The following is a 17,099-nucleotide window of genomic DNA, read 5'->3' on the forward strand; positions in this document are numbered from 1 at the left end:
CCATACCCTCCCAGCCAACTCCTCTCGGGCCGGCTCACCGGCGCCGCGCGGCGGGCACGGGCGGCACTGGGCGCCCCAACCGCGGCCCTGGCGACAGCAGCAGTCGTCGAAGGTGAGGGCGGGCCCAGCCAGGGGACCCGCGCACATGCCGTCCTCTCCGCGCTGGCCCCAGCACACGTCCCGCCGCTCCGGGGCACGCTCTGCGGAGGGGGACCCGGCATCAGGGAGAGGCCCGGAGCAGGGACAGCCATCCCCTCTCCAACCCATCCGCGCGGGGGCTGCGGCCCCGGAGCTCCACACGGTGGACTGGGCCCTGGAGTCGGCCCTGGCCGACGCTCGCCCTCACCGGCCGGGCTCTCGGGGAGCTGGCAGTCGCGGCCGGAGGGGCCGGGCACCCAGGGCGGGCGGCACTCGCAGCGGTAGGAGCCCGGCAGGTTGACGCAGCGGCCAGGACGGCAGGCTGCCGGGTCCTGGCACTCGTCCACGTCTGCGGGCAGCGAGGGGATGGGTGGGGGTGGCGGTCACGGCTCGGCCCGGGCCCCCGTGCCCTTTCTGTTCCCCCAGCCGGCAGGCCCGGGCCTCACCCATCTCCTCCGGGCTCAGACACTGGCGCTGCGCCGGGCTGTACTCGGCCGGGGGCGTGCAGGCGCAGCGGTAGCCGCCGCGTGTGTTCTCACACACTCCGTTCCGGCAGTTGGACTCGTCCAAGCACTCGTCCACGTCTGCGGGGAGGAAAGGTGCGAGAGGTAGGAATGGCCCGGGCTCGGGGCTTGTGCGCGTGTCCCAGCCGCGGTCCCACGGCTGCACTCACCCACGCACTCCAGCAGGTTCCCGTCGTAGTAGAAGCCTTGCTTACAGTAGCACTCGTAGCCGGGCTGCGTATTCACACACTTGCCCTCCTTGCAGATCTCTGCCCCGAACAATATGCACTCGTCGATGTCTGCGGGGAGACAAGCCGTGGGCGCCCGGAAAACTCTACCAGGCGGCCCGCTCAGGCGCCGCAGCGGGGAAGTATGGGCGGGGCCTGCCGCCGGGGAGGAGCGAACCCAGTGACGTGCGCGGACGTGAGTGACGGGGCGGGGCTTACTGGGGGCGGGACAGACGGTGAAGTGTGGGCGGGGCTTATCCCAGTGCGCGCAACTGACCTAGCCAGCACGGGCGGGATCGCGGCGGTCCAAACCTCGGGGGCGGAGCCGTGTTGGGGCTTACCACGGTGGGCTGGGATGCCGTAGTTGACAATGTTGTTGTCCTGGGTGTAGCCCTTCCCGTCCGGGCAGAGGCTGTGGAACTCAGCTGCGGGGAGAGAGCGGACGTGGGAAGGACGCAGGCAGGTCTGGGCGCGTGCGTGGGGGCCCTCAGGCTCAGGTCGGAGCTCTCCGCCTCATTTCCCACCCACCGAGGGAGGGGCCGTTCCCCCCAGTCTGTTTCCAAATGAAGAAACTGAGGCTCTGGGAAGGGAAAGGGCCCGCCCGGCTCCTGACCTGAGCTGTAGACTGGGCAGGGATAGATCTCGCAGTGGTCTCCCCAGCCAGCCCCCAGGGAGCAGCAGCACTCCTGCTGGGTGACATTGGTGGCCAGTACACTGTCGCAGAACACCGTGTCATCGAAGTTAAGGTAGCACTCCTTCTTGTGGTGGGGCTGCTCCACCTCTGAGGGGAGGGGAGGGCCGCTGACAGTCAGGCCGACTGTCTTTGCCAGTCGGTGCTGCCCACCCACCTCATCCCTCTGCTCCCCCACGTTCCCAGGCTCCCCTCAGCCGCACTGGGAGAGCCAAGCTCCATCCTCAATGTGGCATTCAAGGCCCTCCTGCGAGGTCCGGCCCCACCGGACTCTCCCAGGCAAAAGAGATTTCTTCCTGTTCCTCAGATTCCAGGGGGTGAGACCAGGATGCATCTCTGAACCCCAGCTGCAGCTCAGAGTTGTCTGGTCGGAAGAGGGAGCTGGGAGGGCACTCACCCTCACAGCCATGCTGGTCCTGGGTGGGCGTGAAGCCCTCATCGCAGACGCACACGTAGGAGCCCTGCAGGTTCTCGCAGGCCCCGTGGGGGAGGCAGAGGCCCGGGTCCTGGCTGCACTCATCTATGTCTGTGGGAGCGAGGGGAGCAGGAAGAGTCGTTCAGAGGGAAACCAGCCCCCTTTTCCCTGAGTCTGTGCCTCAAAGGCCTCACACAAGTTCAGAACCTGAATCTCCACTTTGATTTCCAAGTACGGCACAACGGGAAGTCTGCTCCTGTCTGTGCATGTGGGAGATGTGTGCCATTCACTGCATTATTCTTCGTAAAGCCTCCAGTGGCTCCCACAGCCAGCAGAAGGAAGTCCTAATGCTCAGTTCAGCAACGGAGGACTCTCAGTTTGGCCCCCAACATCTTTAAGTCTCATCACCCTTTACTCTAAACCACCAACCCCCTCCACCCTGTGTGAGGGCGCAGGTGTCTACTCTTCCCCCAAAACCCAACTGGCTCCCTCCAGATCTCTCTGCTTTGCAAATACTGTTCTTTGGGCCCGGAAGACCATCCCATGTTTTGGTCTGCTTAGGGAACCTATTTATGCTTCAAGTTCCAATTCAGCTGTTGCAATTAATCACACTAGTTCAGGCCTCTCTTGGCACCCAGCACCCTGAACTGTAAGAATTAATTTACATGTCCGCCTCCCCTAGCTGGACGCCCTGGGTCACTGCTCAATACCTAGCACATAGGACAGAACCTGGCCAATAGTAGGTTCTTAGTAAACTTGTTGGATGCCTGCATGTAAGGGTGAGATGGCACATAGTAATTACTGTCATTATCATTGTTATTCTAGGTGAAAGAGTGGAGGAATGAGTGAATGGAAAGATGGATGGAAAGACACATCAACAGTGTCTCTAGAAGATTACTGCTCCCTGCCAGTCCTCCTCAGGAGCTCTCAGCCAATGCCCCCATACCTTGGCACTTCCTGCCGCCTACCAGCCGATGCCCCTGGGGGCAGAGACATCGGTAGGAGCCATTGGTGTTGATGCAGTCACCCCCAATGCAGGCTGCAGGGAAGTCACATTCATCAATGTCTGTAGGGGATCAAAGAGGGGAGATTCTCAGGGGCAGACCCCTCTCACACAGCCTGAGCCTATCGAGGCTTCCTGCAGAGTCCTGGGTCAGGCCCACGCCCCATGCCCCACCTTCGATCTGGATGGGGACTGGACACGGGAGTGCCTGGCTTGTTGACAGGCCCCTGGGCTTGGGGCCCGGGCAGTGGAGGTCCTAGGGTAGGGAGGAACAGGTCAGCCCCCCAGCTCTCAGCCCCCCTCACCCTCACAGCGGCTCCGGTCCCTAGACAGATGGTAGCCAGAGAGGCACTGACACTGGAAGGAGCCTGGCGTGTTGGTGCAGATGCCATTGTCACACACGTCCCCAGCCTCACACTCGTCCACATCTGCAGGATACAGGGGGTGTCAGAGGGCCAGGATGGGGTGGTGTCCAGCCTCTGCTACCATTTTCTGATTCCTGTCCATGGCCTGGAGCACCAGAGCTGAGGCCGGTACAGCTCGAGAGAAGCACGGGACCCTCACCTCGCTTCCGTGTGGCACACCATGCACTAGTGACCAGTCCAGGTGCTGCCAGGGACAATGGGCCATGTCTGACTCCAAAGAGCTCGGGTCTCCCCATCCTTCCTCCATCTTCACCAAACAAGAGGCCCCTCCCATACCCCGTTTTTCCTCTCCTACCCTGGGCTTCTGCCCCAGCTGCTCTCATTTCTCTCATTTCTGTTCTCACCCTTCCCCCACCTGCCACGGCTCCCTTTCTTCCCATGTAAATAAGCTTCCCCATGTGTTTGTCCCTCTCATAAAATAATTCCTTCTGCTTGTGCAATAAAGGATCTTGGCTCTCCTGAGAACACAATTCTCTGCCGTCCTTCCTGGTGGAAGCGGGTCCTTGCCCATACCCCAGGCCCTTCCCAACCACGCTCTTCCTCGGAGGGGCTCTTGGCCCCCACATCAGCCTCCATCTCCTCTACTGCTGTCAACACCCACTTCCTAGTCCCGCTCCCTCTGTTCTCCCCACCCGAGGAGTTGTCAACATCCATGTGGACAGCTGGGCTCAGTTTCTGACCTTACATTCCTTGATCCCTCGGTTTCTGTGACCTTCACTCAATGCCAGCCACTCTCAGGACAAGGGGCTGGGATCTGCCCCTCCTCGGGCATCTCAGATGTGGCTTCCTTCCCCCTGCCTCTGCTGTTCGCAGGGACCCCTGAACACCCCTCCTTCCTCCTCACTGGTCTGGCGAAGTCAGACACGGCCTGCCTCTCAGCCTCCAGATCCTGGGGAGGGGCTGGAGGCAGCTGCCAAGCTGAGCACACTGGGCCACAGCCACTCCCTGCGGCCTCTGGCCCGGCCAGATCCTCGGCGTGGCCAGCACCACCCTCTCTCCATCCTCTCCAGCCTAGACTCCTGGAAAGCCCCTAGGCAGCTCCCATGCCCTTGGGCAGTTCCAAACCTCTACTGTTTCCCTCAAGTCCCCTACTCAACTCAGGCCCTTCACTGTTTATTGAGAGAATTAAGAGTAATCTCCTTTAACCTCCTGAAAATCATTACCTACATCCATTCCCCTCTTGCTCCTGTTAGAACAAGAGATGTCCCTTCTCCTGTCCATGGCTCCTCTCTCAGTTGCCCCTACCATCCCCTTGCCCGCTTTCCTGGCATCTCCTCCTCAGCCTACAGCCCTAACCCCACTCTGGTGACCCCAGGTCTCTCTTCCTCATTTGCTGCCTGCATCTCCTGGCCTCTCGTCATGCTGCAGAAGCCACCCTGCCAAGGCCACCAGGGACCTTCTCATCTCTCCAGTCAGTTCCTATTTCCCAGGAACTGCCTGTTGCATTTAGCTCGTCCTCCTCTGCCCTGGAAGCCTCCCCTCTCCGGCTTCCCAGCTGGTGCTCCCTGGGCCCTCCCCCGACCCATCTCCCGCTCCTATTCTGCCCTCTGCTGATGTGGCAGTGTCCACAGGCTCTGCTGAGGCTCCCCTCACTGGACCCTCCTCCTTGGCTGAGCAGGCGCACCCCAAGGCTCCACATCCCACAATCCACAGCTCCGGGTGAGAGTGTCTGGTGCAAGGCTTCCAATCCGTATGGCCCATCCTCTACTGGCATCTCCAGCTGAGAGGCCCACAGCGACCACCTACTCAGCTTGTCCAACATAAAACTTAGGATCTTCCTTCTCAAATATGCCCCAGTCCTGGAGACCCTATCCCAGTGAGCAGCACCACCCACTGAGTCACCCAAACTGGAAGCCTGGAGGGTGCCTCACTCGCATCTCCCTCGCCTGCCCATCCAGTTCAAAGCCCAGCTGATGTGCTATGCTATTTCTCTAATATCACAGCTTCTCGGGACCATCCTGAGGCCACTACTCTCGTCACGTCCATCCACCACCGTCTCTGTCCCAAGTTGTTCCAAGAGTCCTCCAGCCACTCTCCACACTCGACATCAGGGAACTTGCTAAAACAAATGGTGACTCCTGTCACTCTTCCCCTTAAAATGCTTCAGGTGCCTCCTAACACCCTCAGGATGAAGCTCAACCTCCTGGGCAGGGCTTAGGGGGCCCTCCAGGGAGTGGGGACCTGACCCTCACCAGCCAGCCTCAGCCCCCATCCCCTGCTTGTGCCTTACAGCTCCCTGCACACTCCATGCTGTTTTTCTCCTCTGAATCCTCTGGTGCTGAGCCCTCTGCCTGCCATGCTGTTCCCTCTCACCTTTCTTTGCTTGGCTAGTTCCTGTTGATCTTTAAGACAATTCAGGCCTCCCCTCCTCCCAGCCCCACCGGCGTTTCCCAGAAGCACCCAAACTCCATCTAGGCCTACCGCCCTGCGCTCTAGGGTCTGTGTCTAATGTTCCCCAGTTTCTCTGAATCCCAGCCCCCTGCCTGCCTCTGGGTGCGTAAGAAACACTAGCGCAGGAGGGACTACCAACGCCTCCCTCCCCCATTCTTTTATATCATTTTTTCCTTCAAATTTAAGTAAGATGCTTTGCAAACGCAGCTTCAAGCCTTACCTCTAAGACCCTTCCTACGTAGGAATTCTGGTGGGCCCTTTCTCAGTTTCGCTAAGAAAATGGGTGAATGATCAATGAACTGCGCGGGGTGCGGCGGTGAATTAGCTACTCCTGCCCACCTGTGTGACAGACAGATGTGACCCCCCCCCAGCTTCGGCGCGTGAGTGGGTGCGGGTGGCCTTGGGGGCAGGGCTGGAGCTCACCCAGGCAGCTGCGGCCGTCCGGCGCGGGCGCGTAGCCCTGGGCGCACGTGCAGCGGAAGGAGCCCGGGAGGTTCTCGCACCAGCCCGGTGAGCAGGGGCTGCCCTCGGCGCACTCGTTCACGTCTGCGGCGGAAAAGGCTCGCCTCGGACTCCGCCCCACTGGATGCTGCACTGTGCCGGCGTGGGGGTCCCCTCCACCGGGAATTGGGGGGCCTCCACTCCCAGGAAGCCCCTCCCTCGAGGCGACTCTCACCGCCACGAGCCCCGCCCCCGCCCCACCCAGAGCCCGACTCCGCCCCACCGCGGGGGCAACTCCAGGACGGGTCACGCCCCCTTGCCTTCGAAGCCCCTCCCCTTACCCTACTCGGGGCCCAGGCCCCGCCCCTCACCGCGGCAGGCCCCGCCCCCCTGGCTGCGGTAGCCGGGCTGACACGCAATGCACTTGAAGCTCCCAGGTTTGTTCTCGCATCTGCTGTCCGGGCAGGTGCCAGGGTCTCGGCACTCGTCGATGTCTGCGCGGGAGGGAGAGAAGGAGGACACCTTTGGCGACAACGTGGCCGGCCGAACGCTCAGAGTCCTCGGCAGGGCTTCCCTCCATCACAGATCAACAAGGAGAACCGAGCCCTCTGGGCTCCCTGAGAGCTCCCGGCGCAGAGCTGGGCAGAGACAGGAGTCCAAGCCCCCCGCCCCCACTACAGGTCGAGGGACAGCTGAGGACCCTCCCGGCGGTCTGGACGGGGTCTCCCCCACCTTCGCAGACGGGCGGTCGGGAGGCTTTGAGCCGGTAGCCGGGGTAGCAGTTGCACTTATAGTGACCGGGAAAGTTGATGCAGAAGCCGCCGTCGCCGCACAGGTGGGGCTTGGCGCACTCGTTCAGGTCTAAGCAGGAAGAAGGGGGCGCGAGGGGATGCAAGGGGTGGCGGAGGGGATTACACCGCGGTCGGGAGGGGAGCCCCCGCCTCCACCTAGCCCAGCGCCCCCAGCCCGGCGCGCTCACCCACGCACGAGCGCCCCCCGGCGCCCACGTGCAGGCGGTAGCCGCGGTTGCAGTGGCAGTTGTAGGAGCCGCCGGTGTTCATGCAGATACCCCTGCCGGCGCCGCACGGCTCCGCCTCGCACTCGTTCACGTCTGAGAAGGACGCGCGGGCGGGGAGACGTCAGACGCGGGTAGCGAGCCAGGGCCGCCTCCGGGCCACCCACCCACCGCGCTCACCCACGCAGTAGCGGTGCTGTGGGTGTGACCGGTAGCCCGGGTTGCAATGGCAGGAGTAGTCCGAGGGGCCCGGGACGCACTCTCCGTGGCCACAGATGTTCTGGTTCAGTCGGCACTCGTCTGTCTCTGCGGGGCGGGAGCCAGGTCAGGGGGCGAGCAGGGAGCACGCGCTTTCTGCCCCATCCCCAGGGCGGACCTCCATACCCCATTCCTAATGACCCAGATACCTGAGCCTGGTGCTACCACGACCTCAGGTCCCTGTACACCCATCCTCCAATCCTAGAATCTCCTACACCTTCATCCAGTAGCCCCAATATCACCACCCCAGGTTGCCCCAAACCATGACTCCAGGTCCCCGACAGCTTTATCTCCTCAATTCCAGGACCTTTGATACTTCTGTCCCCCTCACTATACCCTGACCCCAGTCACCCCAAACCCAAGCACATCCCCTGGGGATCCCTCAGTCATCCCAATACCCTACCCAAGGGGCTCTGAAACCCCCTTCTCGCCAGTCACCTCAATACCTTAAACCCTGCAGCCTTACTCACACCAATATCCTCTAGCCCAGTGACCCCAACACCTCTTAACTCAGGGACCTGGGGCCCTGACTGCAGAATGGCTGATTACCTCCCCGTCCCAAAGCCTACCGCCCTGTGGTAGCAGGAGCTGGTTTCTGGGGAATCCTGGCTGGCGCAAGCTTGTGCATAGGTGGCCAGATCCAGGAACCCCCCTCACCCTCTTGGTCATCAGTTCCAGGACTCCCTGCCTCCTGCCTCTTCCTCCTTCTGGTCTCCCCGCTGCTCCCCCGCCACAATGCAGCCCAGGCCTCGATACTGAACTCTGCCCCACCCGGAATACACCAGGCCAGTGGGCTTTTGCAGGCCCTTCTCTTTGCCTCCAGCGCTTCCTCCTGGATGTCCTTAACACCCCCTCCTCTGAGAAGCCTCCCAGGGGGCCTCTTTCTCCACACTCCCACAGACCCCAGGGCTGTCACTGGGTTGTCCTAACCTGTGCAGGCCTCCAGGACAGCTACCTTCCTCCCAAGCCCTCACCCCAGGAGCTCAGCTAGGCTCTGGGTTTCAATCTGGCTGGCAGCTCCCTTGTGGCTTGGGAGTCCACACAGACATGGGTTTGAATCTGCCTCAGCTGTGTGACCTGGGGTAAGTCACTGAACCTCTCTGAGCCCCAGTTTTCTCATGGGAAAATGAGGCTGACAGTGCCCACTTCAGAGTATGAGATGGTTAAATGAAATTTAGTCTGTAAAACTCTTCCGTCAGTGCCTGGCACAGAGTAATGGCTCAGCCATAGCTAGCAGTTATTATGATGCCCCAGACCCTGCAGACACCTCCCACAGCCTTTGGGATCAAACCAGTCAGTGCCTGGCACAGAGTAATGGCTCAGCCATAGCTAGCAGTTATTATGATGCCCCAGACCCTGCAGACACCTCCCACAGCCTTTGGGATCAAACCAGTCAGTGCCTGGCACAGAGTAATGGCTCAGCCATAGCTAGCAGTTATTATGATGCCCCAGACCCTGCAGATACCTCCCACAGCCTTTGGGATCAAACCCAAGCCTCTTCACAAGGCTCTGCACGCCGGCCCTGCCCTGGTCAGAAACACTGATCTGTGTGCGGTTTCTCCCTCCTCCCCTGTTTCATGGCTTCGGGCCTTTGCCCAAACTTCACCTGGAGTGTTCTTTTCCCCAACCTGCACGCTCATTCCTCCCCCGCTTCTCCTCGTTAATCTCTCAGAATCTTTAAAGCCCTGCTCAGAAAGCCTTGTCTCATCGCCCCCCCCCCCACATTATCACAACCCTCAGACTTCCTTCCTTCTTCTGATTTATTTCTTTTATAGCTCTTATGAGACATGCTAGATTTTTACTCATTGACCTTTTGTCTGTCTACTGCGCAAGGACAGGGGATTTCTGTCTGTTTTGTTTACTACTGTATCCCCAGCACGTGACCGTGCCTGGCACACAGGAGGTGCTCAATAAATATCTGTTGAATGAATGAATGCCTTAGGACTGGGCTGACCACCATAATACCTGGCTCATTTGAGGGCAGAGTGGGGTCTCCGCCGCAAGCGCCCAGCCCAGGGCCAGGCACACAGTAAGCCCTGGATAAGTGTTAGCGCTCTGGAAGGCCTGGAAGGGAGGTAGGGAAGGAGAAAAACGGGTGGGGCGTGGTTTACCCGGGGCGTGGCCTAGGTGGGCGGGCCTTACCGGTGACTTGAGTAGGGGCGATCTCCACCGCACTGCGGGACGGGGGCAGGTCCGGCAGGAACCAGCGCATGGTGGGCGGCGAGGGCCTGGAGATCAGCTCTGCGGGCAGCAGCGCACACGCGTCAGGGGACGAGGAGGGTGGGAGGGCTGCCCCTCTCCCCGCAGGTCATCACCTGGGAACTTCACACCCAGCTTCACCGCCCCCTAGTGCCTAGGCTGGGAACTTCCCCCTCCCGCAGCGACAGCTGCAGTGCCCAGCTCACCGGGGTAGGGCCGGGCAGGAGACGTGGTGGCGGTCGGGTGGCTCTGCTGCGCTGCCTGCTCCTCCATCGCTGGCTGCGGGTGACAGCAGCATGAGCCCTCCGCGTTTCCTTCGCCTCCCTGCCCCTCCCGCCTGGGCTCTCATACTCACTGAGTCTGTGCTCACCCCTAGGAGGGAAGAAGATGGGGCCATTCAGTGTGGGGCTGGGAGAAGGGAGTCGAGTCAGGGGTTGGCAGTTGGGTATTTGTGGTCAGGGTCTCTAGGAGCTCAATGATCATGTCTCTGGGTCAAGTGTCAAGGGTTAGATCCCGGGGTCGGAGTATTTCCATCACAGGTCAGGGGAGCAATGGGTGGACAAGGTCCTTGGGTTAGAGAGCAAGGGTTAGCTTATATCAAGGGTCAAATCCCTGGATCAAGGGTCAGGGGTCAGATCTATGGGCAGCATTTGGGCTGATCAATGCCCTGGTCTGGAAATCAAAGTGGCTCTGGGGTCAGAGGGTTGGATCTGGAGGGCAATGGAGGGTCAGATCCTGTTGATCTGGGGTTAAATCATGGGGTTACAACCTTGGTTAGGGGTCAGAGGGTCAGGTTTTGGGGTCAGTGGTTAGGTGAGAAATTAGGAGTTAGAAGTTAGACTCTGAGGTCATCTCTGTGGATCGGGGGGAAGGGGTCAGGTCTAGGGGTTCAGCATCTGTCAGGACACAGAAGGGGTCAGGCCAGACCTCTCTCTTCCTCTGTGTCCTCAGGTGGTGGCACCCGGCTGGGGCTCTCAGGGAGCTGCTGGGGCTTGGGGGGCCCATCAGGGTGCAAGAAAAGAGAAAAGTCACTTTCGCCCTGAATGGTGAGCGTCTGGTGGGAGGTGAGGATGTGGTACCCCTTCCCAGCTGGACAGATCTCCTTGAAGGCAGCTGTGGCCAGAACAAAGGGTAGAGAAGTCAGCGTATCCTGGACAAGCATGCAGACAGCCCCCCCGGCTCCACACTCCCCAGGCTCACCGGTGCCATCAGCCGGGCAGCGCTGGCACCTCGCACCCCAGGCCTTGCCGACACTGCAGCAGCAGAGCTGGCGGGTGAGGCGCGTGGTCAGCGGGTGCTGGCACTGGTGCTCAGGGCTCACCAGGCGGAAACACAGGCTCTTCTCCTCCGGCTTGTCTGCTGCAGAGGCCAGTGGTGGGCATGGGCATCTGGGCCTGCACACTACCCATGTCCCTCTTCGCAGCTGCTCCAGATCTTGCCTCTCTGGCCCAGACAACCCTTGACCCTCACGTGGCCCCTGACTCCAAATGACCCTGAACCTGTGTTATTCTGACCTCATGTGACCCCTGAAACCTCTGTGACCACTGACCCCACTGCCCCAATTCTAGCTGCTCCAGACTTTATCCATTCTATCCATAAAGCCCGCGATCTCATATGACCCTGACTCCACATAAATCCTGACCCCATGTGACCTCCAACCCCAGATCTCATCTGACTCCTGACCCAACTGATCCCTGCTCCTATCTGCTCTGGGCCTGGCTCCTCCTGCAGTAACCTTTGACCCCACTCTGACCTCTGATCCTTACTGCTTGGAGCCTTATCCCTCCCACCCATGCCTTGTGACCTCCCAGGGTCCCTCAGTCTCACCAATGCACTGCGTGCGGGAGGGGCCCAAGCTATGGCCAGGTGGGCAGACGCAGCGATAGGAGCCTGGGTTGTTGAGGCAGTCACCATGGCGACACATGCCTGGCATCGCACACTCGTTGATGTCTGTGGTAAGCAGGAGTTTGGTCCCTCTAGTCTGGGGCCATAGGGTAACAGCAAGCTGCTCCAAGAACCTCAGGGTCCTGCCCCAGCCCCGCCTCCTCCCTTGCCCACCTTGGGACTTCCCCCAGTGACAAGTGGCCTGCCCCTCCAGCCCGCAGAATCTCCTGGATGGCCATACCCTGGCAGTGGGTGCTGTTGAGTCTCTTGTAGCCCTGGGGGCAGTCAGCGCCCACTTCCCCACGTACAGGCCCTGGCTTCTGCACCCCTGTGTCTGTAGAGAGAGGAGGGCATGGTGGCGGGGGGTGGGGGGTGGGGAGTGTGAGGACACGAGGACTGCAAGGAGAGAAGGGAGGGCACTGAGGAGGGCAGAGTGGGATGCTGAGAGGAATCTGGCGGGCAGTGAGAGACTCAGGCTGCACGGGGCTAGGGCCCCCTCACTGCAGGGCTGGGAGGGGTGAGGTGGGGGGGGGTCCCTGAGCCCAGGCACTCACACTGCAGCTGGGGGCACTTGTGGCACTTGCTCTGGCCCCAGGCGGTGCCGATGCTCCCGCAGCAGTCTTCCTGCTTGGTGAGGCCAGGGAGGGGATTGCTGCCACACTAGGGGGAGGAGGATGGGCAGGGTCACAAGGTACCCAGCCCCTGCGGGCCTCCCTCCTGAGGCCCTTTTCCTCCTCCCCCACTCAGCTTACGACCCCGGATTGGGAGCAACCCCGATGAGCTGGGACAGGGCATCCCCGAGGGACGGAAGGGCCGGGGCGGGCGGGACTGTGGATTCACTCACGGGCTGCTTGGGCAGCGTGTCCTGGAAGCAGCGGCCCAGGGGCTTCTGAGTGGGTGGCCGTGGGTGCGGGGGCTTGGGGTGCGGCAGCAGGTGCTGGGAGGGGGCCGGACCCTCGGCGTTCGGCCCCTCGATGCGGTGCACTTGGACCGAGGCCTCGGGCGGGTGGTGGACGCGCACGTTCACCACGGGGGGCGGGGCCTGCACTGGGGGGCAGGGCACGGTGGCCTCAGGGCTGTCCCGCACTGTGCCGGTAGCAGTGCGGAGCTCCTCCAGGGGTGGCCTCCACCCGGTTCCCGCCGCCCTGGTGCCCGCCCACCTCGGCCTCCCCGGGTCAGCCCGTCGCCTGGTACCTTCCGCTGAGATCTGTCCTGGCCCGAGGGGCACCAGGAAGGCTGCGTGCTGGGCAGGGGGGCCCTCCCCGGGGCCCGGTGGATCAGCGATCACTTGGACCGCGTAGATGGCGTGCTTGCTGGCCACAGACTCGCCCTCCGGGGCTAGGGGCGGCAGCGCACCTGTGGACAGGGCCCCGGCCCGGCCCAGCCCAGGGCCTGAGCCGCCGGTGCCCCCCCCAGCTCCTCCGGCAGGCACCTGGCAGAAGCGACCGGTGAAGTCCGGGGGACACAGGCACTGGTTTCTGGAGGAGCACTGGCCGCCGTTCATGCAGGGCAGAGGGCACACCACTGGGGAGGGGAGGTGGATCAGGGCCCAGGCCAACGCGCACCCGCAGCCCCCTGGCCCAGCCCCTCACCCACATCCTGTCTCTGCCCCCCTCCTCCCTACTTCCTTGCCACCCACTCGTTCTGTCCTCCTTGGGAAGCTGGGTTTTGTAACACATCACCCGCACAGAGAAACTACCCTCTGGATCCCCCAACATCGTTCTGCCCATGTTGGATTCTGGCGTCTTAAGTCTTGGACTTAAAACCTAGGAAGGAGGCCATGTGCCAGCTGTGTGGCCCTGAGCAACTCACTTCCCCTGGCTGTGCCTCCGTGTCCTCATCTGTAGGGATGTTGTGTCTGTCACCTGAGGTCATGCCTGTACACATGCTTAGCACAGTGTCTGGTACACAGAGGGTGCCTAGTAAGTAGCAGTAAACGATGCTGCTGCTGATGGAATAGCCTTTCTTGGGAATCCCATCTCTACCTGGTGCTTCCTCCTGTTCTAAATTCTCTCCCTGCTTCAGGCCACAGCTCTCTCCGGGCTCTCCCGTGCTCCCTCCCTCTGTCTTGCCATCCCAGGACCCACACCTCACCACTGCCATTTCCAGCTCCACCTCTCCGACACCTTTCTTGGGACCTCCACTCTGTTGGAAATCAGCATCCTTGCCTCCCCACCTCCTTGGACCTTGGACCACCACTGGGACCTCTGCCTGCCCCAGTCATTCATAACTGAGCCTCCAGGGTCCATCTCTCCCCCTCCCACCCCACCCAGTTCCGGCCTCTGCACTGTCTCATGAATGCATCTCCTCTCCTCCCCATGCCCTCTGCGCTGCCCCTGCCTTTCCCCATCCCAGCACACCCCCAGAAACCTGCCGCAGGCAAAGCCCTGGCAGAACCACACCCCTACTCACCCCTTGCTTCCATATGGGGCCGTTTAAGGCTCTCCTGGCCCAGAACAAACCTTCTTTCAGCCCATCCCCCTCTGTGCTTTCCTGCATCCCATGCCCCAGGGCTCATCTCCCTCCTCCTGCCAATATGCCACATTTTCTGCCGCCAAGGCCTCTTCATGTCCTTCCTGCCGCCTCAGAGCCCTGTCCCCCTACATATTCAGATCTTATCCTTCCAGGCTAAGCTTCTCCTCCAGGAAGGGTGCCTTTCCTCATGGCCCACCCACCCTGTTCCCTCTCCTGAGTTAGCACCCTCTGCCCCAAGTGCCCTGTGGCGCTTGACTTCGCTATATGCCTGTCTGTCTCCCATACCATAGCAGGTGCTCTGGGGCTGCCTCAGCTCTGCGTCCCAGAGGAGGTGCAGGGAGAATGAATGAAGGCGTGACTGAGTGAGAGGATGGGACTTGTGTCTTTCTGTCACGCACGCTCACATCTGACATCCAGCCTTGGGGGTCCTGAGCTCATGCACCAGCCCCAGCCCCTCTCCTGCCTGCCCATGGCTGTCCTCACTTTCCAGGATGGGAAGGTCGGGGTGCTGCTCTCCTGGACACCTGAGGGACAGCCGACATCCATGGCCATCAGGGCCTGGCTAAGGGCATCCCAGCCCAGCCCATCCTGCCTGGCTTCTCGGGGCCAGGACTCTCAGGGCAGGAGGGGTGTGTCCTGGGCCAGGGGGAGGCAGCATCCTCTCCTTCCTGCCTCCCAGTGAGTCACCCATAGCGGTGAGGGTGACCTTCCAGTGACACCCGCCCACTGTGGCCTGGGCACTGAGCCTGGGGGATGTGGGCAGCACGGATGGAGACAGCAGCCTGAGTACGATGGCCAGGGGGCCTGGGAGACCAGGCCCACGTACACTCACACGCACAGTCATCTTGACACACACACACATGCACAGACTCATTCTGACACCAACACAAGCTCACATAAACACTCCCATAGTGATGGGAGACACGCACCCAAGACGACAACACAAAGAAATAGGTACTTAATCACAGTGTGCCACTCCAAAGCCCATGCATGCCCCATGTGTGTGCCATGGTGCACACACACACACACACATATGTCATGAGACCTGTGAACCACATCAGTGGGGTTCCTTGGGCCTGCGAGTGGGTAGGTGAGTACAGGAATGTATAAGAGGGGCTGTTTTGCTGGTGCCATCCAGGGCCTGGCCTAATTACCCTGTCCAGGAGGGTAATTACTGCTGGGACACCTCCCCCTGCCTGGCCCACAGGGCCCTGAGGGAGGAGAGCAGAGCCCCAGGCTTGGCCCTTTGAAGAGGGATGCTGGGGAAGGGGTGGGCTCCAGCCAGAACTGGGGACTCCTAGGCCTTGTTGCGGGGAGACGCTGAGGGCCCCTGAGGCAGAGCAGGTGAGAGCTTATGGGAGAGGGATGGATGGGCATCAGGAGAAGGAGGCACCAGGACCCGAAGCAGTCCTTGCCCCCAGGCCTGTCCCCTGCTGGTGAGGCCTCAAACCCCTCCCCTCCCAGAGCTTGCCAGTAACTAACTCCCTCACCCCCAGCCCTGCCCTTAACTCCTCCTCCTAGAGAATGCAGGTGTCTACCCCTGGCAGGCCCTACTTTAGACATTTTTTAAAGACTTTTCCTGTTTCTTCCAGCAGATCTCTCTCAGGGAAATATTAATCCCTTCTCTGAGACCACCTGCCTCCAGCTCACATCCCTCAAAAGCCCTTGTGTGCTGACCCTGACTCCTTCTCAGAACCCAGCACCTTCCTAGAGGCCTGTGTCATCCGGGACCCCAGCATCACCCCACACCTTAGGCCTCAACCCTAAGCCAGAGCTGTGGAGTCCGGGGGGGCCCGCGGCCCTCCCAGCTCTGGCCACAGGGCTCCAGCCTCCCAAGCCCGCTGATGCCCGCGGGGCTCTGGGCCGGAGCTCTGCTCTCTGGCCCCCTGGCCCCCAGGGTCATGTGGCCTGCTCTGCCATGGATCCCGCTTGTGCTGGGGCCTGCCGGCCGCTCCCCGCGCCCGTGCCCCCTGGCCCTCACCCACGCGGAAGCCGGAGCCCGTGAGCGTGTCGGTGCTGTGGCCGTTCTCTCCGATGAGCGTCATGTTGGAGCCCTGCTGACAACTGTCCCGACACTGGCCCTTGAGACAGGTCCGCTTGCAGATCACCGGCGCAAAGACCACCTTGAAGCGCTCGCGGGCCAGCGCCCCGCCCCCGCCGGCGCCCCGCTCGCCCGCCGGCCCCCCCGCGGCCCCGCCGCCCGGGCCCAGCAGCAGCAGCAGCAGCAGCAGCGCCCGCAGCCCCGCCGCCCCCGCCCCGCGCATCTCAGGGGCCAGGCCGCCAGCAGCCCCACGGGGCCCGGGCATCCGGGGCCGCAGGACCCGGGGGGCGCGCCCGGGCGGGGGCGATGGTCTCGGCGCCCAGGGGGGAGCAAGCCGGGGGCCTCGGGGGACGGGTGAGGGGGCAGCGGGGGAAGGAGAGGCACGGAGGAAGCGCGCGGGGAGGGGACAGCAGGCAGGGGCCGGTGAGAGGCCGAGAGATGGAGGCTGGATGGCGGGGAGCCCAGAAACTTCCACCGCCCCGGGAAGGAGCCCAGCCACGAGCCGGGCCGGGGGCCTGCGGAGGCCCCAAACTGCGGCCGGAGCGCGGAGGCCGGAGCAAGTTGAGGCGGAGAGGAGGAGCGAGGGGGAGGGCCGGCGGCCGGCCCGTCCGCGCCTCCCCCGGCGGGCTGAGCTCGCGGCCGCGGGAAGCAGGGAGCGCGCGGGGCGGACGCAGGGAGAAGTGAGCAGTTGTTTTCCCTGGCGGAGCGGCGGCGAGGGGGCTGGGACGCTGGCCCCGGGCCAGAGAGACAGCTTTTTTCTCTTGCAAGCGTCGCCGCCGCCGCCCGGAGCAGCGAGGGTGTGAGGGCGGGCGGAGGCCTGGAGGGGGGAGTACGTCGGGGGGGGCGGCGGACGGGGGAAGGCCCCTCCCCAGCTGCCCGCCCCCGCCGGAACCCGCCGCCCGCCGCCGCCGCCGCGCGGGGCCCCGGCCAGAGGGCCCTCACCTGGGACCGCCGGCGGCCCGCAGATTCCTCCGGGCGGGGCGGGGAGGCGGG

The 17,099-nt window shown here is 62.4% G+C and overlaps 1 protein-coding gene across 4 annotated transcripts in view; it reads right to left on the minus strand.

Annotated features, from left to right (window-relative positions):
- Nucleotides 1–16,893, minus strand: part of LTBP3 (latent transforming growth factor beta binding protein 3) — an 18,058-nt gene extending 1,165 nt beyond the window's left edge. Inside the window, exons 1-25 of one of the 4 annotated variants that reach the window (XM_070565474.1) lie at nucleotides 16,047–16,893; nucleotides 12,785–13,114; nucleotides 12,435–12,637; nucleotides 12,145–12,250; nucleotides 11,832–11,924; nucleotides 11,534–11,656; nucleotides 10,907–11,062; nucleotides 10,634–10,819; nucleotides 10,062–10,078; nucleotides 9,913–9,985; nucleotides 9,650–9,748; nucleotides 7,430–7,555; nucleotides 7,214–7,345; nucleotides 6,967–7,095; nucleotides 6,606–6,728; nucleotides 6,217–6,339; nucleotides 3,283–3,405; nucleotides 2,921–3,040; nucleotides 1,957–2,085; nucleotides 1,482–1,649; nucleotides 1,210–1,293; nucleotides 812–940; nucleotides 585–722; nucleotides 347–487; nucleotides 39–200 (exon numbers count right to left, since the gene is read on the minus strand). In XM_070565474.1, coding sequence (XP_070421575.1) covers nucleotides 39–200; nucleotides 347–487; nucleotides 585–722; nucleotides 812–940; nucleotides 1,210–1,293; nucleotides 1,482–1,649; nucleotides 1,957–2,085; nucleotides 2,921–3,040; nucleotides 3,283–3,405; nucleotides 6,217–6,339; nucleotides 6,606–6,728; nucleotides 6,967–7,095; nucleotides 7,214–7,345; nucleotides 7,430–7,555; nucleotides 9,650–9,748; nucleotides 9,913–9,985; nucleotides 10,062–10,078; nucleotides 10,634–10,819; nucleotides 10,907–11,062; nucleotides 11,534–11,656; nucleotides 11,832–11,924; nucleotides 12,145–12,250; nucleotides 12,435–12,637; nucleotides 12,785–13,114; nucleotides 16,047–16,371 — 3,538 coding nt within the window. In that variant the 5' untranslated portion in view covers nucleotides 16,372–16,893. Of the gene's footprint in view, nucleotides 1–38; nucleotides 201–346; nucleotides 488–584; nucleotides 723–811; nucleotides 941–1,209; nucleotides 1,294–1,481; nucleotides 1,650–1,956; nucleotides 2,086–2,920; nucleotides 3,041–3,282; nucleotides 3,406–6,216; nucleotides 6,340–6,605; nucleotides 6,729–6,966; nucleotides 7,096–7,213; nucleotides 7,346–7,429; nucleotides 7,556–9,649; nucleotides 9,749–9,912; nucleotides 9,987–10,061; nucleotides 10,079–10,632; nucleotides 10,820–10,906; nucleotides 11,066–11,533; nucleotides 11,657–11,831; nucleotides 11,925–12,144; nucleotides 12,251–12,434; nucleotides 12,638–12,784; nucleotides 13,115–16,046 lie in introns of all 4 variants that reach the window. The other 3 variants (XM_070565473.1, XM_070565476.1, XM_070565475.1) reach the window with 3 other exon arrangements.
- Between the last annotated feature and the right edge of the window lie 206 nt (nucleotides 16,894–17,099).

This window comes from Equus przewalskii, chromosome 11, assembly GCF_037783145.1.
Source record: "Equus przewalskii isolate Varuska chromosome 11, EquPr2, whole genome shotgun sequence".
Taxonomy (NCBI): domain Eukaryota; kingdom Metazoa; phylum Chordata; class Mammalia; order Perissodactyla; family Equidae; genus Equus; species Equus przewalskii.